General features: G+C 38.7%; 1 protein-coding gene across 7 annotated transcripts in view; it reads right to left on the bottom strand.

Moving 5' to 3' along the window:
- Positions 1-23,695, bottom strand: part of NUBPL (NUBP iron-sulfur cluster assembly factor, mitochondrial) — a 65,380-nt gene extending 41,685 nt beyond the window's left edge. Inside the window, exons 1-3 of one of the 7 annotated variants that reach the window (XM_026664518.2) lie at positions 23,367-23,695; positions 22,972-23,119; positions 17,510-17,544 (exon numbers count right to left, since the gene is read on the bottom strand). In XM_026664518.2, the coding sequence (XP_026520303.1) occupies positions 17,510-17,544; positions 22,972-23,119; positions 23,367-23,429 (246 nt within the window). In that variant the 5' untranslated portion in view covers positions 23,430-23,695. Of the gene's footprint in view, positions 1-10,515; positions 10,683-17,509; positions 17,545-22,971; positions 23,120-23,366 lie in introns of those variants that run through there. The other 6 variants (XM_087951772.1, XM_087951774.1, XM_087951773.1 and 3 more) reach the window with 6 other exon arrangements.
- Between the last annotated feature and the right edge of the window lie 402 nt (positions 23,696-24,097).

Genomic DNA, 24,097 nt, shown 5'->3' with positions numbered 1-24,097 from the left:
GCCGTGACGACACGAGTTTGACACCCCTGGAATAGGGCAAGACCAGAGAAAATAAAGGCAACAGTTGAGTATGGTCACCCACACTGTAGTCTCACTTTCATGATGCCTGTCTCAGGTCCCAAGGTGGCATTAGAGGCACAATTAGGGCTGGCCGAACTCAGAATAAATGCTTCTGAATGTTAACTGATTTTATTTAACTTGCTATTTTCTGCCACACTAATTGTTCAGAAAATTAGAAAAATACAGGCATATTTGAGATTAGGGGCAGGATTACCAGAAGAAGTTTGTTTTTGTTACCAAAGCATAACTGATCCTTCATTTGTATTTCTTTGCGGTATTACTGAAAAACATCGCTGTGACAATTAGCAGCAATAAAAGGCTGGTTATGATACAGAAACATAAAGTGTGACAGACACATTGGGCTTCTGAGCAGCAAATTTCAATTTGAGCGAGAAACATTCACCTGGGTTATTTGGAAGGAAATAATTGTTTGGACGATCTAATTTAGGTATTAGGTAGCATCAAATTTAAATTGATTTTGGAAATGACTCTAAATTAACACTATACCTATACGTTGGCAAATATAAGGGAAACATTTGTCCTGTTGGTCTAAGACTAGATCTTTTAAGCATCCAGCAACACAGGAGACTCTAATAAAATCATGGAAACCATAACAGAGCTGTTCTCAGCCATAAAGAGTCACATTACAGTAAGGAGAAGGGTCTGTTCATTTGGATTAAGCATGTTTTTCAGTTTTTTTAAAGCATTAAAAGCCTGCAAATCTTGTTTGCTTCCCATGTTTATGGAAAACAAAAACCTGTGCTTTTCTTGGGCAATATCAAATCTATCATTATTGTTCTCTAACAGCAAAAGTACATTGATTCACTTTAAAAATGTTACCCTGTATATGTGTGTGTGTCTGTCTGTCTGTCTGTCTGTCTGTCTATCACCATAAAATATCCAGAAGAATGATATTAGTACAGTGTCAATAATAAAAGCCCAAATACAAACAAAGGCTACAGATGCACAGAAGCTTATTGTTTTCCAAGAAGCAACAACAGGGATTCCTAATTAAGTTTAAGACTAATTATGTTACTACTGTTATTTATTCAGTAAACTATGGGTACATTCATGTTGGCTAAGCACAGTGTGGCTAAGTTTCATGGTGGCACAGTGGTCAGAATGCAGTACTGCAGGCTAAGTCTGCCGATTGACAGAGTTCAATTCTGACCAGCTCAAGGTTGACAGCTCAACCTGACCAGCTCAAGCCTTCAATCCTTCCGAGGTCGGTAAAATGAGGACCCAGATTGTTAGGGAAAATATGCTGACTCTGTAAACTTCTTAGAGAGGGTTGTAAAGCACTATGAAGCAGTATATAAATTTAAGTGTTAGTGTACAACCCAACCAATGCTGGTATTTTTCAAATCTCAGCAGACCATTTCACCCAAAAAAATCTATAGACCTTATAATCATATGTTTATGGTCATGAGGCCAAGGGATGGGAAAGCATGTGTTGTGTAAAAGTATAAAGATGCTCTTGATTGTACCATTAAGAGGCATATCTCAATTTCCTAACTGCATAATCAATCAATATCATTTTTTCTAAAAAAAAATTGATGTAAAAGTCATTGGAAGGCAGTACCATGTACTTAATCATGAAGATCAAAGCTAGTATTGCTTTTAATATTTTTTTAAAAAATTAGGCTTCTTTATTATGCACAAAGCTTTTAACATCCTATTGGAGTTACTCTGACAGATTATGCTGTTTCATGTCTCCCACACGAAAGCCATAATTTTAAGACTAAAAAGCCACATTTTTGTGCCTGATTTCAAAGACTTCAATATTATTTTCAAACTCCTTTATTCTCAGACAAAACACATAATTTACCTGATTATGACAATTCATGACTCATTCCTTTTATCTGTATTTTCAGCTAATCAAACCCCTTCAAGTCATCACCCGAATGCATTATCCCCTAATTATTGCTTGAAAGATAAATATTTGCAGAATTGCCTACTTATGCTCAAACCTAGTGAACACTCTTTTTTCAATTTATAGGTTCTAACATTTTAATAGCAAAAACCCCTCTAGATTCTGGATTGATCTGCATATTTATTTCAGACTGAATCAAACTTTGAAAATATCTCGAATGTGAGTTGGGAACTAATAATAATCTTATTATTTCATTATGTTCTTTAAATTCTTAAAATAGGTGTTTCACTGTGCAAAGGCTTATTATCTGCCTTCAAATAGTATACTACTGGTAGGAGCTGCATCACTAACAAAACAGAGCTACCTTAAAAATCTGGCTAAGTGTATAACAATTACATTAAATATTAATATTATTACATGAGGTTTCCTGTTTGGACAGAAGGGAGAGATTATAAGACACAAAGCGATGGAGAGAAAGTCAATGGCACAATTTAGGAGGAAGCAGCAATAAATGCTAAAGATCAAATATTTTATGTTGGGGATGCAGTAAATTTAAAGTAAATCAACACATATGATTGAATATGGCCTCTGGGTGCGTTCTATGGGTTGAATAATCTTAATATTGCTAACTAAGATTTCAATAAGGGAGTTAAGATGAAACATACTGATATTCTGTTGAACCATATTCCTAAACTTTGGACTTTAATCTGTTTATGAAGTACTTTAAAGCTATTGTGACTAGATTCTAGAAAAAAATTGTAACACATTTTGAGAAGATATGGTAAAGTACTTCAAAAGAAACATGTGTACCCTGAAACTGATTCAGCTGAAGCAGTGACAGAATTGGGGACTTCTTTACAGCAGTGCCTGCCCACTGGAATAAGGTTCTCCCAAGATCCAGATAGCCCTCACTCTGCTTCTGTTTAGAAAAGCCATGGTCTTTATCCAGATCTTTGGCAGGAGAGAGTGAGACCGCTCACTTCATTAAATCTAATCTGTTGTGCTTACCATCTTTTATCTTTATCTTTTATTGAATGTATTGGAATTTATTGTTGTGAGCTGCCCAGAGTTGTTGGGAGCTGGGTGGCATACAAGTTTCATAAATCATTGTTCATTATTTTGTTTAAGTTTTTTTTTAATTGTATACATTCTTTATAGTTCCAATTTTGATAGGATAGTTCTCCCCTTCCAAGTTTCATGGCTCTTTTTTTCCTTCTCTTTTACCTTTTGGTAATTTACAATTCCTTTCCTATTATTAAAGCTATGCTGGCTGGAGAATTCTGGGAGTTGAAGTCCACAAGTCTTAACGTTGCCAAGTTTGGAGACCTCTGAGCTAGAGGGCTGTTAGGGACTGCATGTGAGTTTCCAGGAAGCTGCACATAGGTCTGGGCAACAAGTTGCCCCCCCAATAAATTAAAGTATTCAACATGTGTGTGAGAGAGGAGATAATTTATGCTGTTAGGAGAAATTATCATATATCACAGCTTCGTGATATGCATAAAATTGAAATCAAATCTTTGTTACGACGAAGATCAGGGGACAAAAAGAATATGCACTAAACTATTGCATATGTCAGACAGCAATCAATTTGTAACAAGGAGCGTTGCTATCTATGATTGGATCACAGTGAAGACACCCAACAAGTGATTTCTTTGACTAATTTTAATCTCATGTTATAATTCATATAATTTTAAATTTTATTAACTACATATTTTCTGATCGTAATGATTGTAATAAAAATTTGATTTTTTAAAAAAATTGCAAGAGCATTATTTGGTGTATTGATGATATCAATGCCATGTACTCCTAGATGACATGGCCAGACATATGTGGTGCTCAGGATATGTAAATTCATAGATTTGAATATGGCACAGGATTAAAGTAACTTTTTCCAGAATTACAGCCAGAATTATGGCAATTTAAGTTCAACACTTCTGGAAAACAGCAGAATGAGATTAGTTGACATAGAGAAATTAATATCTTTTTCTCCTTGCTCAATTATATTGCCAACAAATAGTATTTCTTACTTGAAAAATAAAAACAAAAGAAAGTCATGTAATATGATGCATTTCCTTCTTCTAGATAATATGCATCAAAATATTAGGGAGACTTTTAACTTTCCCCGATCTCTGCATTTGAAATTAATTACATACATTACTTTTTTTTCCCCATCCATTTTCTTTTTCTATCACTAAGTAACATTTAAGATTCCATATTCAAATTCCCTAGAGGCGGACAGACATCCAAATGTAGAGTAAATATCAGCATGTATTGTATTCAATATACTTTGACTGTAAAAAATAAAACTACTTCGTTCTTTATCAATTTGCAAGTATGTGTTACACCTAAATAATTCTTGGCCATGGAATCTTTTGCATTTTTTTAGTCGGTCTCCCCACTTCCAATTCCTTAAAAGTACTCTGCTTTAGGAAAGATGTGTGTGCGCATGTTAAATTTGTTTCATGACATCATGACTGGAGTGCCATAAGAGATGAAACAGCAGAACATAAATTTTGGCTTGGTGAGCACCCTCTGCTGGCTCCCTCTGAATTAAACAGAACACTTTTTTGAAAATGGCCTTGTTTTCATTACATTTTTCAGCAAAAGTATCCTGATTTTCTGATAATTTGCTAGTGGTTTTTCTTAATCTGTTCCTATTTTGAAAATGTATGTTTAATATTACTATTATGATTCATATATATCTCTACTCTCTCAGCATAGATCTGCTGAGATCTATCTGCTGCTTAGATCTGAAAAACAGAGTGCCTGAAAATTATGGATGGAGGTTCGCAACATTGTACAAGAGGTAGCAACTAAAACCATCCCAAAGAAAAAGAAATGCAAGAAAGCAAAATGGCTGTCTGAGGAAGCTTTACAAATAGCTGAGGAAAGAAGGGAAGCGAAAGGCAAGGGAGAAAGAGAAAGATACACCCAATTGAATGCAAAATTCTAGAGAATAGCTAGAAGAGATAAGAATGCCTTCTTAAATGAACAGTGCAAAGAAATAGAAGAAAACAATAGGATAGGGAGGACCAGAGGTCTCTTCAAGAAAATTGGAGATATGAAGGTAATGTTTCAAAGATGGACATGATAAAGGACCAAAATGGCAGGGACCTAACAGAGGCAGAAAAGATGAAGAAGAGGTGACAAAATTACACAGAAGAACTAAACAAGAATGAGCTTAACGTCCCTGATAACCACGATGGGATGGTCAGTGACCTCGAGCCAGACATCCTGGAATGTGAAGTTGAATGGGTCTTAAGAAGTCTGACCAACAACAAAGCTAGGAGATGTGATAGTATTCCAGCTGAGCTATCCAAAATCTTAAAAGACGATGCAGTAAAAGTGCTACACTCAATTTGCCAGCAAATTTGGAAAACTCAACAATGGCCACAGGATTGGAAAAGGTCAGTTTACATTCCAATTCCAAAGAAAGGCAATGCCAAAGAATATTCAAACTACCACACCATTGCACTCATTTCACATGCTAGCAAAGCTATGCTCAAAATCCTACAAGCTAGGCTCCAGCAGTAATGGACCAAGAACTACCAGAAGTACAGGCAGGATTTAGAAGAGGCAGAGGAACTAGATATCAAATTGTCAACATACACTGAATCCTGGAGAAAGCTAGGGAGTTCCAGAAAAACATCTACTTCTGCTGCATTGACGATGCTAAAGCCTTTGATTGTGTAGACCACAATAAATTGTGGCAAGGTCTTAAAGAGATCAGAGTACCAGACCATCTTATTTGTCTCTTGAGAAACCTATATGTGGGTCATGAAGCAACAATGAGAACTGGACATGGAACCATTGTTTGGTTCAAAACTGAGAAAGGAGTTCGATAAGGCTGTATACTGTCGTCCTATTTAACATATATGCAGAGCGCATCATGAGAAAGGCGGGACTAGATGAATCACAAATTGGAATTAAGATTGCCGTTGAAATATCAACAACCTCAGATATGCATATGATACCTCTCTAATGGCAGAAAGTGAAAAGGAACTAAAGAGCTTCTTGATGTGGGTGAAGGAGGAGAGTGCAAAAGTTGGCTTGAAACTCAACATTAAGAAAACTAAGATCATGGCATCTGACCCTCTCAATTCCTGGCAAATAGATGGGAAAAAAATGGAGGTAGTGACATATTTTATTTTCCTGGGCTCCAAGATCACCGCAGATGGGGACTACAGCCAAGAAATTAAGACGCTTGCTCCTGGGGAGGAAAGCTATGGCAAATCTAGACAGTATATTAAAAAGCAGAGACATCACCCTGCCAACAAAAGTACATATAGTCAAGGCCATGCTTGCAATGTATGGCTGTGAAAATTGGACCATAAGGAAGGCTGAGCACCAAAGAATTTAGATCTTTGAACTATGGTGCTGGAGAAGGGTCCTGCAAGTCCCTTGGATTCCAAGGAGATCAAACCGGTTATTGTGTTCTACAGAAGTTCTATTTGTTGGTCCGCAATTTGAGCGGGAAATTTGTTTGTTCTGATTGGCTAAGCAGCCTGACAGTGAACTATAAAAGGGAGCTGTCAGACAGCATCAATTGTTACCTGGCAGCTGGCCGATTTAGCAACATATCGGCAGACTAGGATAACCTGTTTCTTTGTTACAATAAACATTGTTTCGTTCTTCAATGCCTGCCTCAGCTCATTCTTAGAAAGAATATAATATTGGTGATGAGGATGGGATGCCTGCCTGAAAGCTGAGGAAGAAAGAGCCAGAGATATTGTGTTTTTTGTTTTTGTTTACCTCAGGATAGACAAGATGTTGACTGCTCCAACATTTCTGTGTTTTCACCCATCGTCAGAAACTTGGGAATCTTACATTAATCGTTTTGACTGTTTCCTAGATGCTGCTAATTTGTCTGAGATTTCAAACCATAGGAAAAAAGCGTATTTCCTAAGCTTTTGCGGGGCCGTGGTTTTTGATACCGCCACAGCGCTGTTGGCGCCTCAGACTGTTAAAGCGGTATCCTGGGAAGATTTACAAGAACTTTTAAGTAATTATTACTCGCCTACATCTTCCAGAATTGCGAGGCGGCACGCATTCAGGAGACGAGTACAGGCTGAGGGAGAGACTATCAGTACTCTGAAAAGCAGCACTACATTGCGGGTTCCGGGATCTCGAGGATCAATTACTGGATCAATTAGTATGTGGTGTACGAGACCTCAGGCTTCAAAGACGTTTGCTTGCCAAGGGCGATTTAACCCTTAAGATGGCTGTTGAGGAGAAATGTCAATTATCTCTGCTGCTGAGATACAAGGCTCTAATAGCACTGCTACATCCAACCCGAACTCTATTGTGCATTATGACAGTTTTCCTGACAAAAATTCTGAAGCCGATGAAGATGTAAATCACCTCAGAGGACAGCCTCCACCACAGCGAAAGAATTGGATTCCTGATAACAAACCTATGTAACCGCAAACAACCTGCCTGAGTTGCAGTGGTAATCATTTTAGATCCACATGCAGATTTAGAAACGTAATTTGTTTAAAATGTCAAAGAAAGGGACACATAGCTAGGGTTTGCAAATCAGGAAAAAACTTTAATCCACAATATCAGCCTCAAGTTAGATTACAAAAACAAAAAGAAGAATGTTTTACTATTATTAGGGCTTCTTACAATTCTAAGTCACCTAACAAATTTAACCAGATCTATACTAACAAAATTCATGTGACTGTCTCCTTAGAAGGAAAGCAGTATCCAATGGAAGTTGATACCAGCTCATTGCTTTCCATTGTATCCTGGAGCACGTTAAAAAGGTTAGTTCCTGCTATCACAAAAAAACATCTCCAGCCATGCAAACTGTCCTTAAAAGACTACCAAGGGTGTTCCATTCCAGTAAAGGGCACAGGTAAATTCAATATCCAGTTTCAAAACTTTGAGGGACTACTTCCTCTCACAATAGTAGAAGGCAACCTACCAAGCCTATTAGGGTTAGACTGGTTCACATTTTTGGGACTTACAATATCTGGAATACATTCCATTCAGGATCAGGATTTACAAGCATTATTGAATGATTTTAAGGAAATATTTAGCAAAGAATTAGGTCAGTATGTAGGAACTCCAATCTCATTTACCTTGGACCCCAATATAGCAGCCATCAGGTTAAAACCTAGAAAAGTTCCTTTTGCATTATGATCTACAATAGATGCTGAATTGGATAAATTAATAGGCCAAGGGGTTCTAGAACCCACAGATTTTGCAAAATGGGAGACCCCTATTGTGACACCTTTGAAGCGTGATGGTTCTATCAGGATTTGCGCAGACTATAAAAGTACCATAAATAAGGGTTTGCAAACCAATGCTTACCCAGTGTCAATAATCCAGCATCTGTTCCATTTACTGGGAAAGGGGTCTATTTTTGCAAAACTCGATATGGCTCAGTCTTATCAACAGCTACCTGTTGACAACCTTACAGCGAAGGCACAGACAATTGTCACTCATCGTGGTGCTTTTAAATGTACTAGATTATAATGCCTGATAGAGAGACTGCTTCAGGGCATTCCGGGGGTAGTGCCATACTTCGATGATGTTCTCATTTCTGCTTGCAACAAAGAAGAACTTTGCAGACGTCTCAGAAGGGTCCTAGCCTGTTTCAAAACAGCAGGCCTTAAATTGAAGGAAAACAAATGCAAATTTGCAGTCAGCCAAGTAGATTTTCTGGGATACCACATAGATGCCAAAGGTATTCATTCCATTGAGTCAAAGGTAAGAGCTATTAAGGATACCCCTACACCATCCAATAAGACTGAACTGCAAGCGTTTTTGGGGCTCCTCTATAGCTTTTCTTCCACATAAGGCTTCTGTGGCGGAACAGTTACATAGATTATTGGATGCGAAGGCTTCCTGGTCATGGGGGCCCAAAGAAGAATTCTCTTTCAATGCTGTCAAAGCTCTGTTGTCATCTGAGTGTGTTAATACAATTTGACAGGGATTTACCTTTGATACTTTGCTGTGATGCATCCCCTTTTGGGATAGGCACTGTGTTGACACACAAATTGCCAAATGGCCTGGAAGCGCCAATACCATATTTCTCCAGGACCTTATCAAGTACTGAGAGAAATTATGCACAGATCTATAAGGAAGCCTTAGCAGCAGTCGCTTCCATAAAAAAATTTCATGAGTTCCTCTATGGTCACCATTTTCAGCTTGTGACCGATCACAAACCTTTATTAGGCATTTTGTCTGGAGATCGTCCAAGTCCTACAGTTGTCTCAAAAAATGACTAGGTAGACAATATTCCTTGCTGCCTATTCATATACATTAATATACAGAGCCGGGAAACACCTTAGTCATGCAGACGCTTTAAGCCGTTGTCCTTTACCAACCCCTGTAATTGACCCCACACCATCATTAACTGTGTTCTCTTTGGATGATCAACAATTACCTCTGACTGCAGCTGATATTGCTCAATGTTCATCAAAAGACCAAATAAAATTACACGTTTTGGACTGGGTGAGAAGGGCTTGGCCTAAAGGAAAATTAGACACCAATTTCTTACCATTTAGAGCCAGGCAGCATGAGATGTCCACACAGCAGGGGTGTTTATTATGGGGTTGCCATGTCATTGTACCTAGTAGGTTGAGGCCTGGGATAATAGCTTATATGAAGGACATCCGGGTATTGCCAGAATGAAGGCACTGGCAAAGAGTTATGTCTGGTGGCTAGGCATAGACACAGACATAACTACTAAGGTCAGGACGTGCCAGGCATGCCAACTATCGAGGCCTGCCCCACCAGCTGCCAATCCAGGGGAATGGGAATCGGCTAAGTCCCCATGGTCATGAGTCCACATAGATTTGGCGGGCTCTTTCCACGGCCGCATATTCTTAATTGTAGTGGACTCTTATTCCAAATGGGTTGAGTTGTCCCTCATGCATTCTACTACTTCGACAGCTGTCATAAAAGCGTTAGACCGTTTGTTTGCAACTCATGGTTTTCCAGATGTTCTTGTTTCGGACAATGGTCCACAATTTGCATCAGCTAGTTTCAAATTGTTTCTAGCTAAGAGGGGGTCCGGCACACTCTGACAATCACTCGGCAGCGAATCTTATCACCCGGCAGCGAATGGACAAGCTGAAAGGGCCGTAAGGGCAGGCAAGGATGTTTTAGGCAGACTCGAGGGAGAAGATTGGCACTCAAAATTAGCCACTTATTTACTATCACAACATATCACCCCTAGCTCAGTGACAAATCGTTCTCCAGCAGAGATGCTGATAGGACGTAGGCTTAGGAATAATTTAGATAGGCTCCATCCAAGCTACTTTCCTTCAATTCCATTAGATTCTTTTAGCCAGGTGAGGTCATTCCAGGTAAACAACCCTGTGTATGCTAGGAATTTTGGGGGTAATCCCCTCTGGTTGTCCGGTCAAGTGGTGGCTGTCACAGGCCCCAGGTCTTATAAAATTTTGTTACAGGATGGCAGAATATGGTGACGCCATATCGACCAATTGAGAGGTCGTTGGGGCTCATCCCAGAGTAACTCAGAGGGGAACGAACAGAGGGAATGTTTTGTGGGTATGACACACCGGAGTACGAGACACCGATGAGTGATGCACGTGCTGACACAAACTTACCTGATGAAGAGTTCTTGAGAGTCCGACTCATCTTCAGCGAGAAATCCAGAGCCACCACATCCGGAGCGTTTGGTGACAGCTGATCTATTCCAACCAGCTGCAAAGACTGAACTGCGCAGGTCGGGGCGAGAGAGACGACGTCTCACCTATTTAAATGATTATGCATGCTCCTAGCTGGGGGAAAGGAATATTGTGTTCTACAGAAGTTCTATTTGTTGGTCTGCAATTTGAGTGGGAGTTGTGTTTGTTCTGATTGGCTGAGCAGCCTGACAGTGAACTATAAAAGGGAGCTATCAGACAGCATCAGCTGTTACCTGTCAGCTGGCCGATTCAGCAACATATCGGCAGACTAGGGTAACCTGTTTCTTTGTTACAATAAACATTGTTTCATTCTTCAATGCCTGCCTCAGCTCATTTTTAGAAAGAATATAATACCGGTCAATCCTAGAGGAGATCAACCCTGACTGCTCTTTATAAGGCCAGATCCTGAAGATGAAACTCAAATACTTTGGCCATCTAATGAGAAGGAAAGACTCACTGGAGAAGAGCCTAATGCTGGGAACGATTGAGAGCAAAAGAAGAAGGGGAGAGCAGAGAATAAGATGGCTGGATGGAGTCACTGAAGCAGTCGGTGTGAGCTTAAATGGACTCTGGGGAATGATAGAGGACAGGAAGGCCTGGAAGAACGTTGTCCATGGGGTCGTGATGGATCGGACATGACTTCGCAACTAACAACAACAACAAGTCTTCAATCCATAAGTCTGAGTTCTATAAATTAAGCATTTGAAAGCAATTTAATCTGTGTTTCAAAAACCAATGTAGAGTAGCTGTTGCAAAGGAAATAAATAAGCTATAATTACTATAAGCAGAAGCAGACAATTGTTTCCAGGTATGCAGGGATGCAAGCCTTAGAAAGGAGAGATGAATGTTATACATGCACAAGTATGACACTTTTCACCTACATTTTTTAAATATCAATCTTCCTTAGTCAATTGCTGATGCAAACATGAACTGATATAGTTCAAAAAACATCACCTAGACTGCCAGCTAAAATTAACTGAGGCAATTACATTTCATAGACAACTCTTCGAATGAGACAGCCAGAAAAGACTGCCTTGCTGTTGTTAAGTCTGTTCTAATATTAATATTCTATATTCTAATACTCTTAAATATTTGCCGACATATGTTCTAAAACTGGAGACCTTTCTCTAGTTGTTCCTAAGAAGTGGCTACAAGAATGAGACTTCTAGTTAGTAGCACTATGATCTTGGTTTTGGCTTCTCTCAATTTGACCATGAGCTATATATATCCTCTTATAACTTATTTGATGAGCTTTCAAAGCTTCTCTGGTTCACAGTCAGTGAATTTCAAGAATTCAAAACAATTCCTAGCATTCATCTTGAAAACAGCAGGTTTATCTTCATTATCATATTATGAAAACTAGTTGGTTTTATTCTTTATGTTTAGCTTGATTTGGAACTTAAACATGGGCAGTTTATGATATGTTCTATAGACCAGGGGTCGCCAACCTTTTGGATCTCAGGGACCACCAAACTCATACTTTTAAATCCCGAGGACCACTAATACATTTTTTTAAAAAAGCTAATATATTTAATATTTTTTTTAATGTTAAATATAAATTTTAATTTGTTTTCTGAGGTTTTTGCGGGTAATTGTATGTGGATCTTTGGTTATTCAGGTTTTCTCCCGCGTAAAATTGGAAGTATTTTGGCGACGTTTCGACGAAATCTCATTCGTCATCTTCAGGCTTGTGTCTTCGGCTTTGTGCTTCTTGGAGTAATGTGAGCTTGCAGCTGTTTTTTTTCTTTTAACTGCCAGTGGGAATGCGACTTGACTGGGTGGGGGCTTGGCTGTGTTCTGATTGGGTGGGGGTGTGTTCTCATTGGTTGGGGGATTTTTTTTTCTAGCGTTGAATTGCTCCCGGCTCTCTTTCCTCCCTCCTGCCCACGTGCAGGCAGGAAAGGAAAGAGAGACGGAGCCATGCACAGCTCCCCCCTTTTCCAGCCCTTGCTGCCTCTCCCAACATCGAAGCCTCGGAAATGCAGGCAAAGCCGCCACAATGGTAGCGCCGAGTTGCTTGCTTCTCCACTCCACTCCTCCTCCTCCTCCTCCTCCAGCACCACTTCCTTCTCTGGGTAGGGCGATTCTTAACTAACCGAGCCTCCACTTTTACATCAGTGTGGTGCATAAACTTGAACAATCATCACACTAAAGAGTTGTCCACAAAGTCTAATTGGGATTGTCAATGGCTGCTTTGTATCCAAGCATTATCGTTGGTATATCCTTCCTTATTTTGAGTGGTGCAGTGGCCTAGAGGTGGAGCCCTTGCCTCACAATCAGGAGGCCGTGAATTCAGTCTTAGGTAGAGGCAGATATTTCTTTCAATGGGCACACTCAGAACATATCTGCTGAAAAACAACTCCACATTGCTGACAGGAAAAGCATCCAGCCCGTAAATACTCAGCTCCATTCAGCTGCCCCGACTCCACCCTGCAAGGGATTATGGGGATGTTAAAAGAGGATGATGATCCTGCCTTATTATGAAAGCAATGCCCTTCCTTTCTAGTTCTTCATGTTCTTAATAATAAACAGTATGATCTAGCAAAAGTGTCCAATTCTGGTCCATTTTATTTTGCTGATGCCTAACATTCAATGTGGAGCTGATTTATTTCAACTTTCAGTCTATTAAGGTTTCCCATGTTCCATATTCCCACTATAATTCTGTCTTTGCAACTTTAGATTTTTTTTCTTGCATGACAACATCAGGAAGTTGATATCCCAAAGTCTATAAACACTCATATTATAAAACAGTTTTGGTATCCTAAAAGATCTTCAACAGTCACTCATTAGGAAGTTGAGTGTCACATGACCTGAGATGCCATCTGCTGGCACATTATTGTCAATCATTTTCCTTTATTGATGTGATTTTCTTGGTAAAATACAAAATTGGTCATCATTGCCTTTGCCTGCCACAATATGAAGGGATGACTTTCTATTGTCACATTGGTGATTATCCATCTTCTTTGTCTTCCTGTATTTCTGCTGCCCAGTATAAGTGCCATTTGTTTTAGCTGGGCAGCTGGGAAGATTTTCGGGCCTTGGGTAACCTTGCAGGTATATGGAGATCTAGCATTTTTTGCTTATCCATCCCAGAACTGCCCTACCTACCTCCACCATAATGAGGCATCGTAATAGGACTTGGGAAGGGGTATTATTATTACAATTGTTTCCCTTTTTAGATCTTTGCTGTTTTTGGTGGTTTTATTATATGTTTGCTTTTTAAATATAGTTTATGCACCACTTCAAAGAAGCAAAACAGCTGAAACATAAATAAATAGCCCAGCGGACAAAACAGTGTATTCACTTAAATGGCTCCTTATTTATTTTTATTTGACTTGGTGTCCTTTTTTATATTCACACAAAATGTGCTAACTGCAAATTAACAGCAATCCTTTCTTTCACCGCTGAACAGATTATTCCCTTTTGCTATAATTCATACAAAACTGATGGTTAGCATCACAGCTTTCCTTGATAAAAGCAATTTTTAAAGAAACTCCCCCCACATGGTGACAGCATAAGCATAGTTTCTCAACTGGATCTGTGCCACCTTTAGTCACACACACAGCTGGTGTTTCCTCACTAAAACACCCTCTTCATAAACAAGAAATCTTGATGTATTGTAACTTGTTTCTATTAATTTGAATTGTTTCTGCTACAATAAATTGTCTGTAGTTATGTTTTCATTAAATACACAACCTAGAATGAAAGCTTGCCAGCCTAGAAGAGCTTAGAACTCTTTAGAGCTGGGGTGTCAAACTCAATTTCATTGAGGGTCGTATCAGGGTTGTGTTTGACCTTGGGAGGGGGGCACGTGGCTGGGGGGGCATGGCCAGCTCAACATCGCTTGTGTTGGGGGCATCTTTGGTGGCCTGGGCAGGGCTGGGAGGATCCATTGGCTCCAGCAGAGGAAGGTGAGACCAGCGAGAGCTCCAAACCCTTATCCTCCAGACAAGGGTCTGCTGATGGCCAAGTGCTAAGGCAGGACCTTCCTTCCTTCCTTTTCTTTTTCTTTCCTTCTTCCTTCTCCTTCCTTCTTCGTTCCCCTCTTTCCTTCTTCTTTCTTCTTCTCTTCCTATTTTTCCTTCTTTTTGCCTTCCCTCTTTCCCTTTCTCCTTTCCTGTCCCTTCTTGGATGCTCAAATGCAAAAGGGGAAATATTTCTCCTTTGGTTTTGTTTTGCTTTTAGTTTGTTTTGCTAGCCCTCTGCCAGCGAAAACTGAGCACGGGGGAGCCGTGTGCAGCATGTCCCCCCAGGCCCCAGTTTTGGTCTGGATGGCCTCCTGCAGCCCTCTGCCAGCGAAAACAGAGCTCCATTTTTGCTGGCAGAGGTCCTTTGCTGTTTCCAGGGCTGCCCTGCAGGCCAGATCTAAGCAGCCCATGGATCAGATCCGGCCTGCAGGGCTTGAGTTTGAACCCGCTGCTTTAGAGGTTTCCTAGGGGTGCAGACCTGACTACTGTCATTTGAAAGTGTTTTTTTTTTTAAAAAAAAAATCTGTTATCAGAAAAATTACAATCGACTAAGAAGGAAGATAGTATAATGCCTGCTGTCTTCAGAGACACGCAAATATCTTCAGCATCTGCACAATGCTTTGTAAACTATCAACCTCAATTTTATGCTTATTTTCTATGAGGATTAGCACATTATAAGAACAGAACAGAACAGAACAGAATAGCTTTATTGGCTAAGTATGATTGGACATACTAGGAATTTGGTTCTGGTGCATAAGCTCTCAGGGTACATACAAACAACAACAAAGTGATAAGTCATAGATCACAAATCATAAGATCTAATCATAAATCATAAGATACAATTGATAAATCATAATATACCAATAGGAGAACGTAGTAGGAAAGATGAGCAGTGAGAAAGATGAGAAGATGAAAAGATGGGAAAGATAAGAAGATGACAAGGATAGGAGCAATTCACCCTACTACCTAGGTAAACATCTTTAGGCATAAGACAATGCTGTGGGAGTTAGGTGTTTAGCAGAGTAAACCATGGCATGGGGGAAGAAACTATCTTTGTGTCTAGTTGTTTTGGCATGTAATGCTCTATAGCTGTGTCTAGAGGGGGAAAGTTGAAACTTCTCCCCTCAAGGAGAAATTACAAAAACGTAAATTACAAAAATTTACTCCACATGCAGAAATTCTGTTTTATTTCATTATCATACACTAAATAAAATCTATCAGAAAAAATGGTTGTGATGATATTATACATTGTATTTAATGTATTGAAGTTGGAAGACACCCTAGCATTTGATCAATAAAGTCTCATAAACTTCTCAGTGTAGGAATCCACATTAATACATCCTTGTCAAACAGAAGTTGGCTTCATTTGAATTCAGTGAAAGGAAGCCATTGAGCATTTATTTCTATTACTAAACTGTAGCATTACCTCAAAGAATTGTTTAATGGAGAAAAACATACGACATCTTGGGCTCATAAAAGAAAGATGAGATACAAATCAAACAAATACATGAATAAAATTAGAATATACCTTCCTCTAATTTAAATATATTATTCTATGTCCTGCTCTGGAACGATAGAACAGATTGTGATTTCCTTCTGCATGACATTTGTTCAAATATTTGAAGACTGTTTTCTTATCTCCTCTGCATCTTCTCAAGGCTCAACATGCCCTGCTCCTTCAACCTTTCTTCACAGAACTTAACTTTTAGATCCATCATAATCCTTACCATCCTTCTCTGAAGCTATACTATCTTCTCTGAAACTGTAACTAGACACATTAGTTGAGGTGACTGAATTAAAACTTGAAACTGAATTACTTCCCAGGATTTTAAAATTACAATCTTTTGACGCAGATTAAAAATGGTTTTTTTCTTTATTATTACACCATGCTGATAGTTCATATTTACCCTTCCCCCCACAAATTTCAAATCAGGTATTCCTCATCCTGACCTTTGCACAGGAATAGTAACACTCAGTGGTGGGATTCAAGATTTTTTTTACTACCGGTTCTGTGGGCGTGGCTTTGTGGGTATGGCAGGGGAAAGATACTGCAAAATCTCCAGTCAGAGGTGGTATTTGCCAGTTTTCTGAACTACTCAAAATTTCTGCTACTGGTTCTCCAGAACTGGTCAGAACCTGCTGAATACCTCCTCTGTCTGTACTGTGCTGGTGAGTCCCCATTTAGAATACTGAGCCTAATTCTCCTCACAATACAAAACAGATGCTGGGGGGCCCTAGAAAGAGTACAGAGAAGAACAATGAAGATGAACAGCTAAAGGAACTAGGTATGTTTAAGCGTAACAAAGAGAAGTGTGAAGCAGTCAAGATAGCAGTCTTCCAATACTTGAAGGGCAGGCTCAGCGAAAAGGAATCAATTTTTCTCCACAGCACCCAACAATAGGTCAAGGAGCAATGCTTGGAAACTCATCAGAGGGAAATCCAGCCTGGAAATGAGGAATTTCCTGACAGCAAGAATTATTAAGCAGTGGAACAGTTTGCCTCCCAAAACTGTGAGTGCTCCATTACTAGAAGGTTTTCAAGAAAAGATAGGGCAACAATTTGGCTCAGATAATACAAGGATTCCTGCCTTGGGCAGGGGCTTGGACTGGAAGACTTCCAAGGACCCTTCCTATTCTACAATTCTATACAAGAGGACATATGCATGCATCAAATTGTAAAATTCTAAGAATACATTTTATTGCTCCCCAGTGTGCAATGCTTCATAGTAGTTGTGCAATATTCATGTTGCAATTAGAAATAATAATTTTCACATTTTCTTCAACATTCTTATTCAAAGAATCCTGGAGGGGAAAATAATTTAACCTTTATTATCTAAAACCACGTATTGAAATCGCAGCATTGCAACTGGTTTAAACCTATCCCTAAAGAGAAGATAGTAATATTAATCTATTACTACCTGAAACGAATCTTCAATGGTCACTTACCGGTTCATTTGCTGCCAATGCAAGAGCTACATTTACTGAAAAAGAAAAAGAATTTATTAAAATTCTTGCAGCGTTAACATCAAAAGTTCAATCAATAGAAGGAATGTGTCTACATTGCTGAGCTATATTTTTCTTTAAAAAATCTGGGCAATTAATCACTGAGTTGTAGTTGTTGTAATCCATAGCTAATAATACTGGAAATAATACTTTGGAAAGCATAATCTGTACATTTTAAGTCAGGATGAGGAACATGTTATGACACCCAGAGATTGCATGGGATCTTGATTCTTATTTATTTATAGAAAGCATCAAATCAATAGTCTCATGATGATTTACAATTAAATACAAATACATAATTAATAATTAACATAAATCTCAAATATAAGACAAAGATTAAACACAATACTTTGAAATTAAAAAATGGTGGCAATTCACTAATCAGTTGAATTTAAATACCACTGCAATAGTTAAGACAGATGATGGTCCGAATCTTAATTCTAGCGGAGTCTATTTTACAATAACTGAGAAAAAGGACTTCCTGGCCTTCACTTCCTTTTTTTTTTTTAAATAAAAATGGGTTATAACCCAAAGGATGACTGAGGTGGGTGAAGGCAGATTTGTAGGAAACTGGATGCTAACCTAGACTTTCTGAATTAAATCTAGCACAGAAGAAGGACAAAGGAAAAATTATTTGGAATAAACAAAGCTGCAACTCTAAAGAGTTCAGTGGTATAATGAAACTGAAGGGGGCAACCATTGGCAATAAATTAGCTGTAAGCCTGGAATGTTAAAAAGAAATTATGGAAATGAGCTTGGAGTTTGTTTGTCTGTCCATTAGCAGAATACTGTAAGACTCTGCCAACAGAAAAGGATCAAACTTGGCATATGGAGAAAAAAGTCAAAAAAAGATCTGGTTGGAAAATTGGTCAAAGGGATCTGCAAGTGGCAGAAAAAAGTATTTATTTATTTAACAAACCATTTTATTAAAAAAAATACAACTTACAACAATAAAAATTGTAATACAAACTAAAAATAAAAAAGGTACAAAGAAGAAAAAATAGAATATAAAGAAAAGGAAATGTATAAACTGACTTCCCTGTTTATACAGGTGAAAATTGAAAAATTAGAATATGGTGCAAAAGTTCATTTATTTTAGTAATACAACTTAAAAAGTGAAACTAATATATGTTAGACTCATTACATGCAAAGCAAGACAGTTCAAGCCATGATGTGTCATAATTGAGATGATTATGGCTTACAGCTCATGAAAACCCCAAATCCACAATCTCAGAAAATTAGAATATTACATGCAATCAATAAAACAAGGATTGTACATAGAACAGGACCTCTGAAAAGTATAAGCGTGCATATGTACTCAGTACTTGGTTTGGGCCCCTTTTGCAGCAATTACTGCCTCAATGCGGTGTGGCATGGAAGCTATCAGCCTATGGCACTGCTGAGGTATTATGGAAGACCAGGATGCTTCAATAGCGGCCTTCAGCTCTTCTGTATTGTTCGGTCTCATGTCTCTCATCTTTCTCTTGGCAATGCCCCATAGATTCTCTATGGGGTTCAGGTCAGGTGAGTTTGCTGGTCAATCAAGCACAGTAATCCCACTGTCACTGAACCAGGTTTTGGTGCTTTTGGCAGTGTGGGCAGGTGCCAAGTCCTGCTGGAAAATGAAGTCAGCATCCCCATAAAGCTTGTCTGCAGAGCCCAATTCTCTTTTTAATACTTTTTTCCTTTCCCAGAGCTTTTGTAGAAGTTTTATGTTTTATGTTTTATTTATTTGTCAATTGCTTACAAGATAATAGGTATAAGTAAAAACATAGTTATGAATACATGAAATGGGTACATATAAGAAAATAAAAGAAACAATAGGACAGGGACGGTAGGCACGTTGGTGCGCTTATGCACGCCCACTACAGACCTCTTAGGAAAGGGGTGAGGTCAATAGTAGACAGTCTAAGGTTAAAGTTTTTGGGGTTTGGGGAAGAAACCACAGAGTCAGGTAGAGTATTCCAGACATTGACAACTCTGTTGCTGAAGTCGTATTTCCTGCAATCAAGTTTGATGTGGTTACCCTTGAGTTTGTATCTATTGTGTGCTCTTGTGTTGTTATGGTTGAAGCTGAAGTATTCATTGACAGGTAAGTCATTGCAATGTATGATTTTATCTACCATACTTAGATCAGACCGAAGATGGCGTAATTCAAGGTTTTCTAGGTCTAGAATTTCAAGTCTGGTGGCATAAGGTATTCTGCAACGAGTAGAGGAGCGGAGAACTCTTCTTGTGAAATATTTCTGGACTTTCTCAACTGTGCTAATATCAGGTACGTAATGTGGGTTCCAGACTGATGAGCTGTATTCGAGTATTGGTCTAGCAAATGTTTTGTATGCTCTAGTTAGTAGTGTGATATTACCAGAGAAAAAGCTACATAGGATTAGGTTAACAACTCTTAATGCCTTTTTGGCTATGTAGTTACAATGAGCTCTAGCACTTAGATCATTAGAGATGAGTATTCCAAGGTCCTTTACAGAGCTTGAATCATCAACAAGGTCTTGACTATTCAGCTTGCATTTTATTTTCTGATTTTTTTTGCCAATATGTAGGACAGAGCATTTATTTGTTGAGATTTGAAGTTGCCATTTGTTTGACCATTCTGATACATAGTCGAGGTCTTTTTGAAGGGTAGCAGTATTGTCTGTGGTATTGAACAGCTTTACATCATCAGCGAAGAGAACGCAGTTGCTCTTAATATGATCACAGAGATCATTTACGTAGAGTATGAAGAGAGTTGTGGAAACTTCACATTGGACTTCAAGCATCTTGCACTGTGCGCCTCTCCATTCTTCCTCCAGACTCTGGGTCCTTGGTTTCCAAATGAGATGCAAAAGTTGCTCTCATCAGAAAAGAGGACTTTGGACCACTGAGCAAAAGACCAGTTCTTTTTTTCTTTAGCCCAGGTAAGACGCTTCTGACGTTGTTTGTTATTCAGGAGCGGCTTGACAAGAGGAATACGACATCTGAAGCCCATGTCCAGGATCCGTCTGTGTGTGGTGGCTCTTGATTCACTGACTCCAGCCTCAGTCCACTCCTTGTGAAAATCCCCAACACGTTTGAATGGCCTTTTCCTGACAATCCTCTCCAGGCTGTGGTCATCCCTGCTGCTTGTGCACCTTTTTCTTCCACACTTTTCCCTTCCACATAACTTTCTATTAATGTGCTTTGATACAGCACTTTAGGAACATCCAACTTCTTTTGCAATTACCTTTTGAGGCTTACCCTCCTTATGGAGGGTATCAATGATGGTTTTCTGCACAACTGTCAGGTCAGCAGTCTTTCCCATGATTGTGCTTCCTACTGAACCAGACTGAGAGACCATTTAAAGGCTCAGGAACCCTTTGTAGGTGTTATGGCTTAATTAGCTGATTAGAGTGGGACACTTTGAGCCTAGAATATTGAACCTTTTCACAATATTCTAATTTTCTGAGATTGTGGATTTGGTGTTTTCATGAGCTGTAAGCCATTATCATCTCAATTATGACACATCACAGCTTGAACTATCTTGCTTTGCATGTAATGAGTCTATCTCATATATTAGTTTCACCTTTTAAGTTCCATTATTGACATAAATGAACTTTTGCACAATATTCTAATTTTTTGAGTTTCACCTGTATATAAACATTTTAGTAACTTATCCCATCTCTTAAAATACAATAAATGATTTCTTCTTACCATATTCCCATCTCTTATCTATAAAAAATCCATAGTCATTTCAATTCTGATGTCAGCAAAAGTCCATTACCAGAGATAACATAACTATTCTAACCTTGATCAAATAAACCAACTTTTCATTCCTTTCTTTAAACTTCTCAATCTTTAGCCTCTTACATAATATCCTAAAACTTATTAATTTTTGTTCCTTTTGTCATGCGCGAACAATCAGGATCACGTTTTAAGTTCCAGTTAAGAATATTTATTGCTGAAGCCTATACACAAGAATTTTATCAACTAATAATTTTATCAACACAAAATTAGTGCTGGATAAGAATAGAATTCAAGGAGGGAAGTCAGAATTTTGAACTCTTCTGGAAACACAATTACTCCAGACTGATTCCTCTCTTGATTCTGTCCCCAAGCACTGCTTCTTCTCCTACACTTCTCACAAATTCTTCAAAGTTTAACAAGTCTCTTTTATAAATCCAACATAGGAAAATTATCAAGGTCAATCTCATTATTTGTATATGTCTTTTAATTAAGACATCAGCCGATTTCTTTTGTACATCCATTTTAATATCTTTTCCTGAAAAATATCTTACCCAGACATTTTGCAGAGAAAAACATTCCTGAATATATTTCCCCAATTCATCCCTAAGGGAAAAGTGGTTGGAGAGTAGAGACTCCTCCTTTCCTCTCTGAACACAAGACACAAAACAGAACATACAAGCCCTCCATATGATTTCCTGTGAACACATACACAAATGCAACACAAGAAAAGAAAAAACATCTTCCCATGCACAGACACAAAACACATGTATTAATTCTTGTCAGACTCTCATAGTTACATAAACTCCATACACAAGAAAGTTATATGTCTCTGCTCTGATTAATCTCTGGAATGAAAAATGCATGCACATACATATACACCACCTTAAGGCCCCCTATGGCACTATTCATCAAAGGGCTGAAGAAACTTGCAAACATCAAGCTCTGTATAGTTTCACCCTGTTTTATGGATGCTGCTTGGAAAGCAACATTTCAAAACTTACTGGGAGGGATAAAAAAACCCAGTGAATTCTTTTCAGCCAGGGTGCTACTTATCAGCAGTCTAGATCTCTGTCTCCTTCTTCCTAATCTTTAGGCCCGGAAATAAGACAAGTTAGACCCAACACAGCTGGCAGGTGGATAAAATAATTAATTAATAAATAATTAAAGGTGGATAATTAATTTTTCTGAATAAATCAGAAAAAAAGCTTCTTCTTAAGGACTGAACATCTTAATTAATCTTAAAAAAACCTACTCCTTTTGATAATGCTAATTCTGTATCATTTGCTGCCTTGAGTAACTATGTGAGTATATGAATGTTATGCATATGTATATGTGTGTGTATGCATGCGTGTATAAATGCTATGTATGCATGTATGTGTGCATGCATATGGGTGTATGAATGTTATGTATGCATGTGTGTATATATATGTGTGTAAAATGTATGTGTATGAATATAATGTATGCATGTGTATGTGTGCATGCATATGTGTATGTTATGTGTGCATGTGTGTGCATGCATGTGTGTGCATGAATGTTATGTGTGCATGTGCGTGTAATGTGTGTGTGTGTACACACACATACACAAAATGCAGGGAAAATGTAATAATAATAGTAATAATAGAATGCATACATTAAAACGTTAAACACGGATATGCATGTATCATATTCCTAATATAATATGAACAACTTACCGGCTGTTGTGGACTTTCCTACGCCCCCTTTACCAGAAGCTACAAGCAGCACTTGCTTAACTCCTTCAATCGGCTTTTGCTTCGGAAGTCCTCTAGCCATGATCTTGCTACGCTTGTCTTCGAGGGCACCATCCTTCGCATTTGATGACTTTAAAGAAAAAAGCAAGAACGTACACATTTAAGGCTTGACCTACGGTATGCACTGGAGTTTGCCGATTTTTTTTTTAAAAAATAGCAACCTAGGAAGATGTCCCATCTCACAGTTAATTGCCTGCTATTCTTGTTGAACCTCTTAGAATTCCACAATATTGCTACATTAGTGTTGCATATGACATCAAGTCAGGTATCACGGTTACGAAACGAGCGAGACAAAGACCTGAACCTTAAATGCCTACCATTTTTTTCAAATTTGCCGCCATTCGGTTTAGCAGCCTTACGGAGAACAGATTGCCAACCATTTATCGTGTTCGAAATCCCCTTCAGTATTAACAGGAGCTATTCTCGAGCAACTCCCCTACAGTTTTCTGCGAAGGAAATCACACGATGCAATTCACCGCTGAGGTGAATCTGACAGCTAAGAGTTAAAACGATAGAGTTTGCATCCTTGCGAGGAGGCGCTCGCCCTAAGTCTTACAGGAAATGAAAGGTAACCAAGCCGGAAAGGTCACCCTTGAGAAACTGGTACTAGGCACTTCCAGGCACCAGTTCTTGCTCAATCACTTCCGGGACAATAAAGCTAGAACGTTCTTGTTTGTTTGTTTGTTTTTTAAATCTCGGGGAACTATAGAGTAGACTCTATTGGCTAGAACGGCACTTGCGACAGTAAAGACTCTTCTGGCGTTTCCCTCGCTCACTGCGCTTTATTTCATACATTTCTCAACCTTGGCAACTCAGCATAGTAGCTGATGAATTCTAGGAGTTAAAGCTCACACATCTTAAAGTTGGCAAAGGTTGAGAAACAATGATTTAATGAGTTAACTTCCTTAGGACTCTCGAATCTTTTTAAAGATTGCGAGGGAAAAACCTTTTCCAGCTATATTCCCCATTACAGCTGTGGAAGGATGCATACAAGATACAGCATCTGCATTACTGTAAGGATGGAGATTTTCTCCACCAGATCTTCTGA

Source organism: Notechis scutatus, chromosome 1 (assembly GCF_049901735.1).
Source record: "Notechis scutatus isolate UNSWTSFEM ecotype Mainland chromosome 1, rNotScu1.2, whole genome shotgun sequence".
Classification (NCBI taxonomy): domain Eukaryota; kingdom Metazoa; phylum Chordata; class Lepidosauria; order Squamata; family Elapidae; genus Notechis; species Notechis scutatus.
This window is presented reverse-complemented; position numbering and strand designations above follow the sequence as displayed.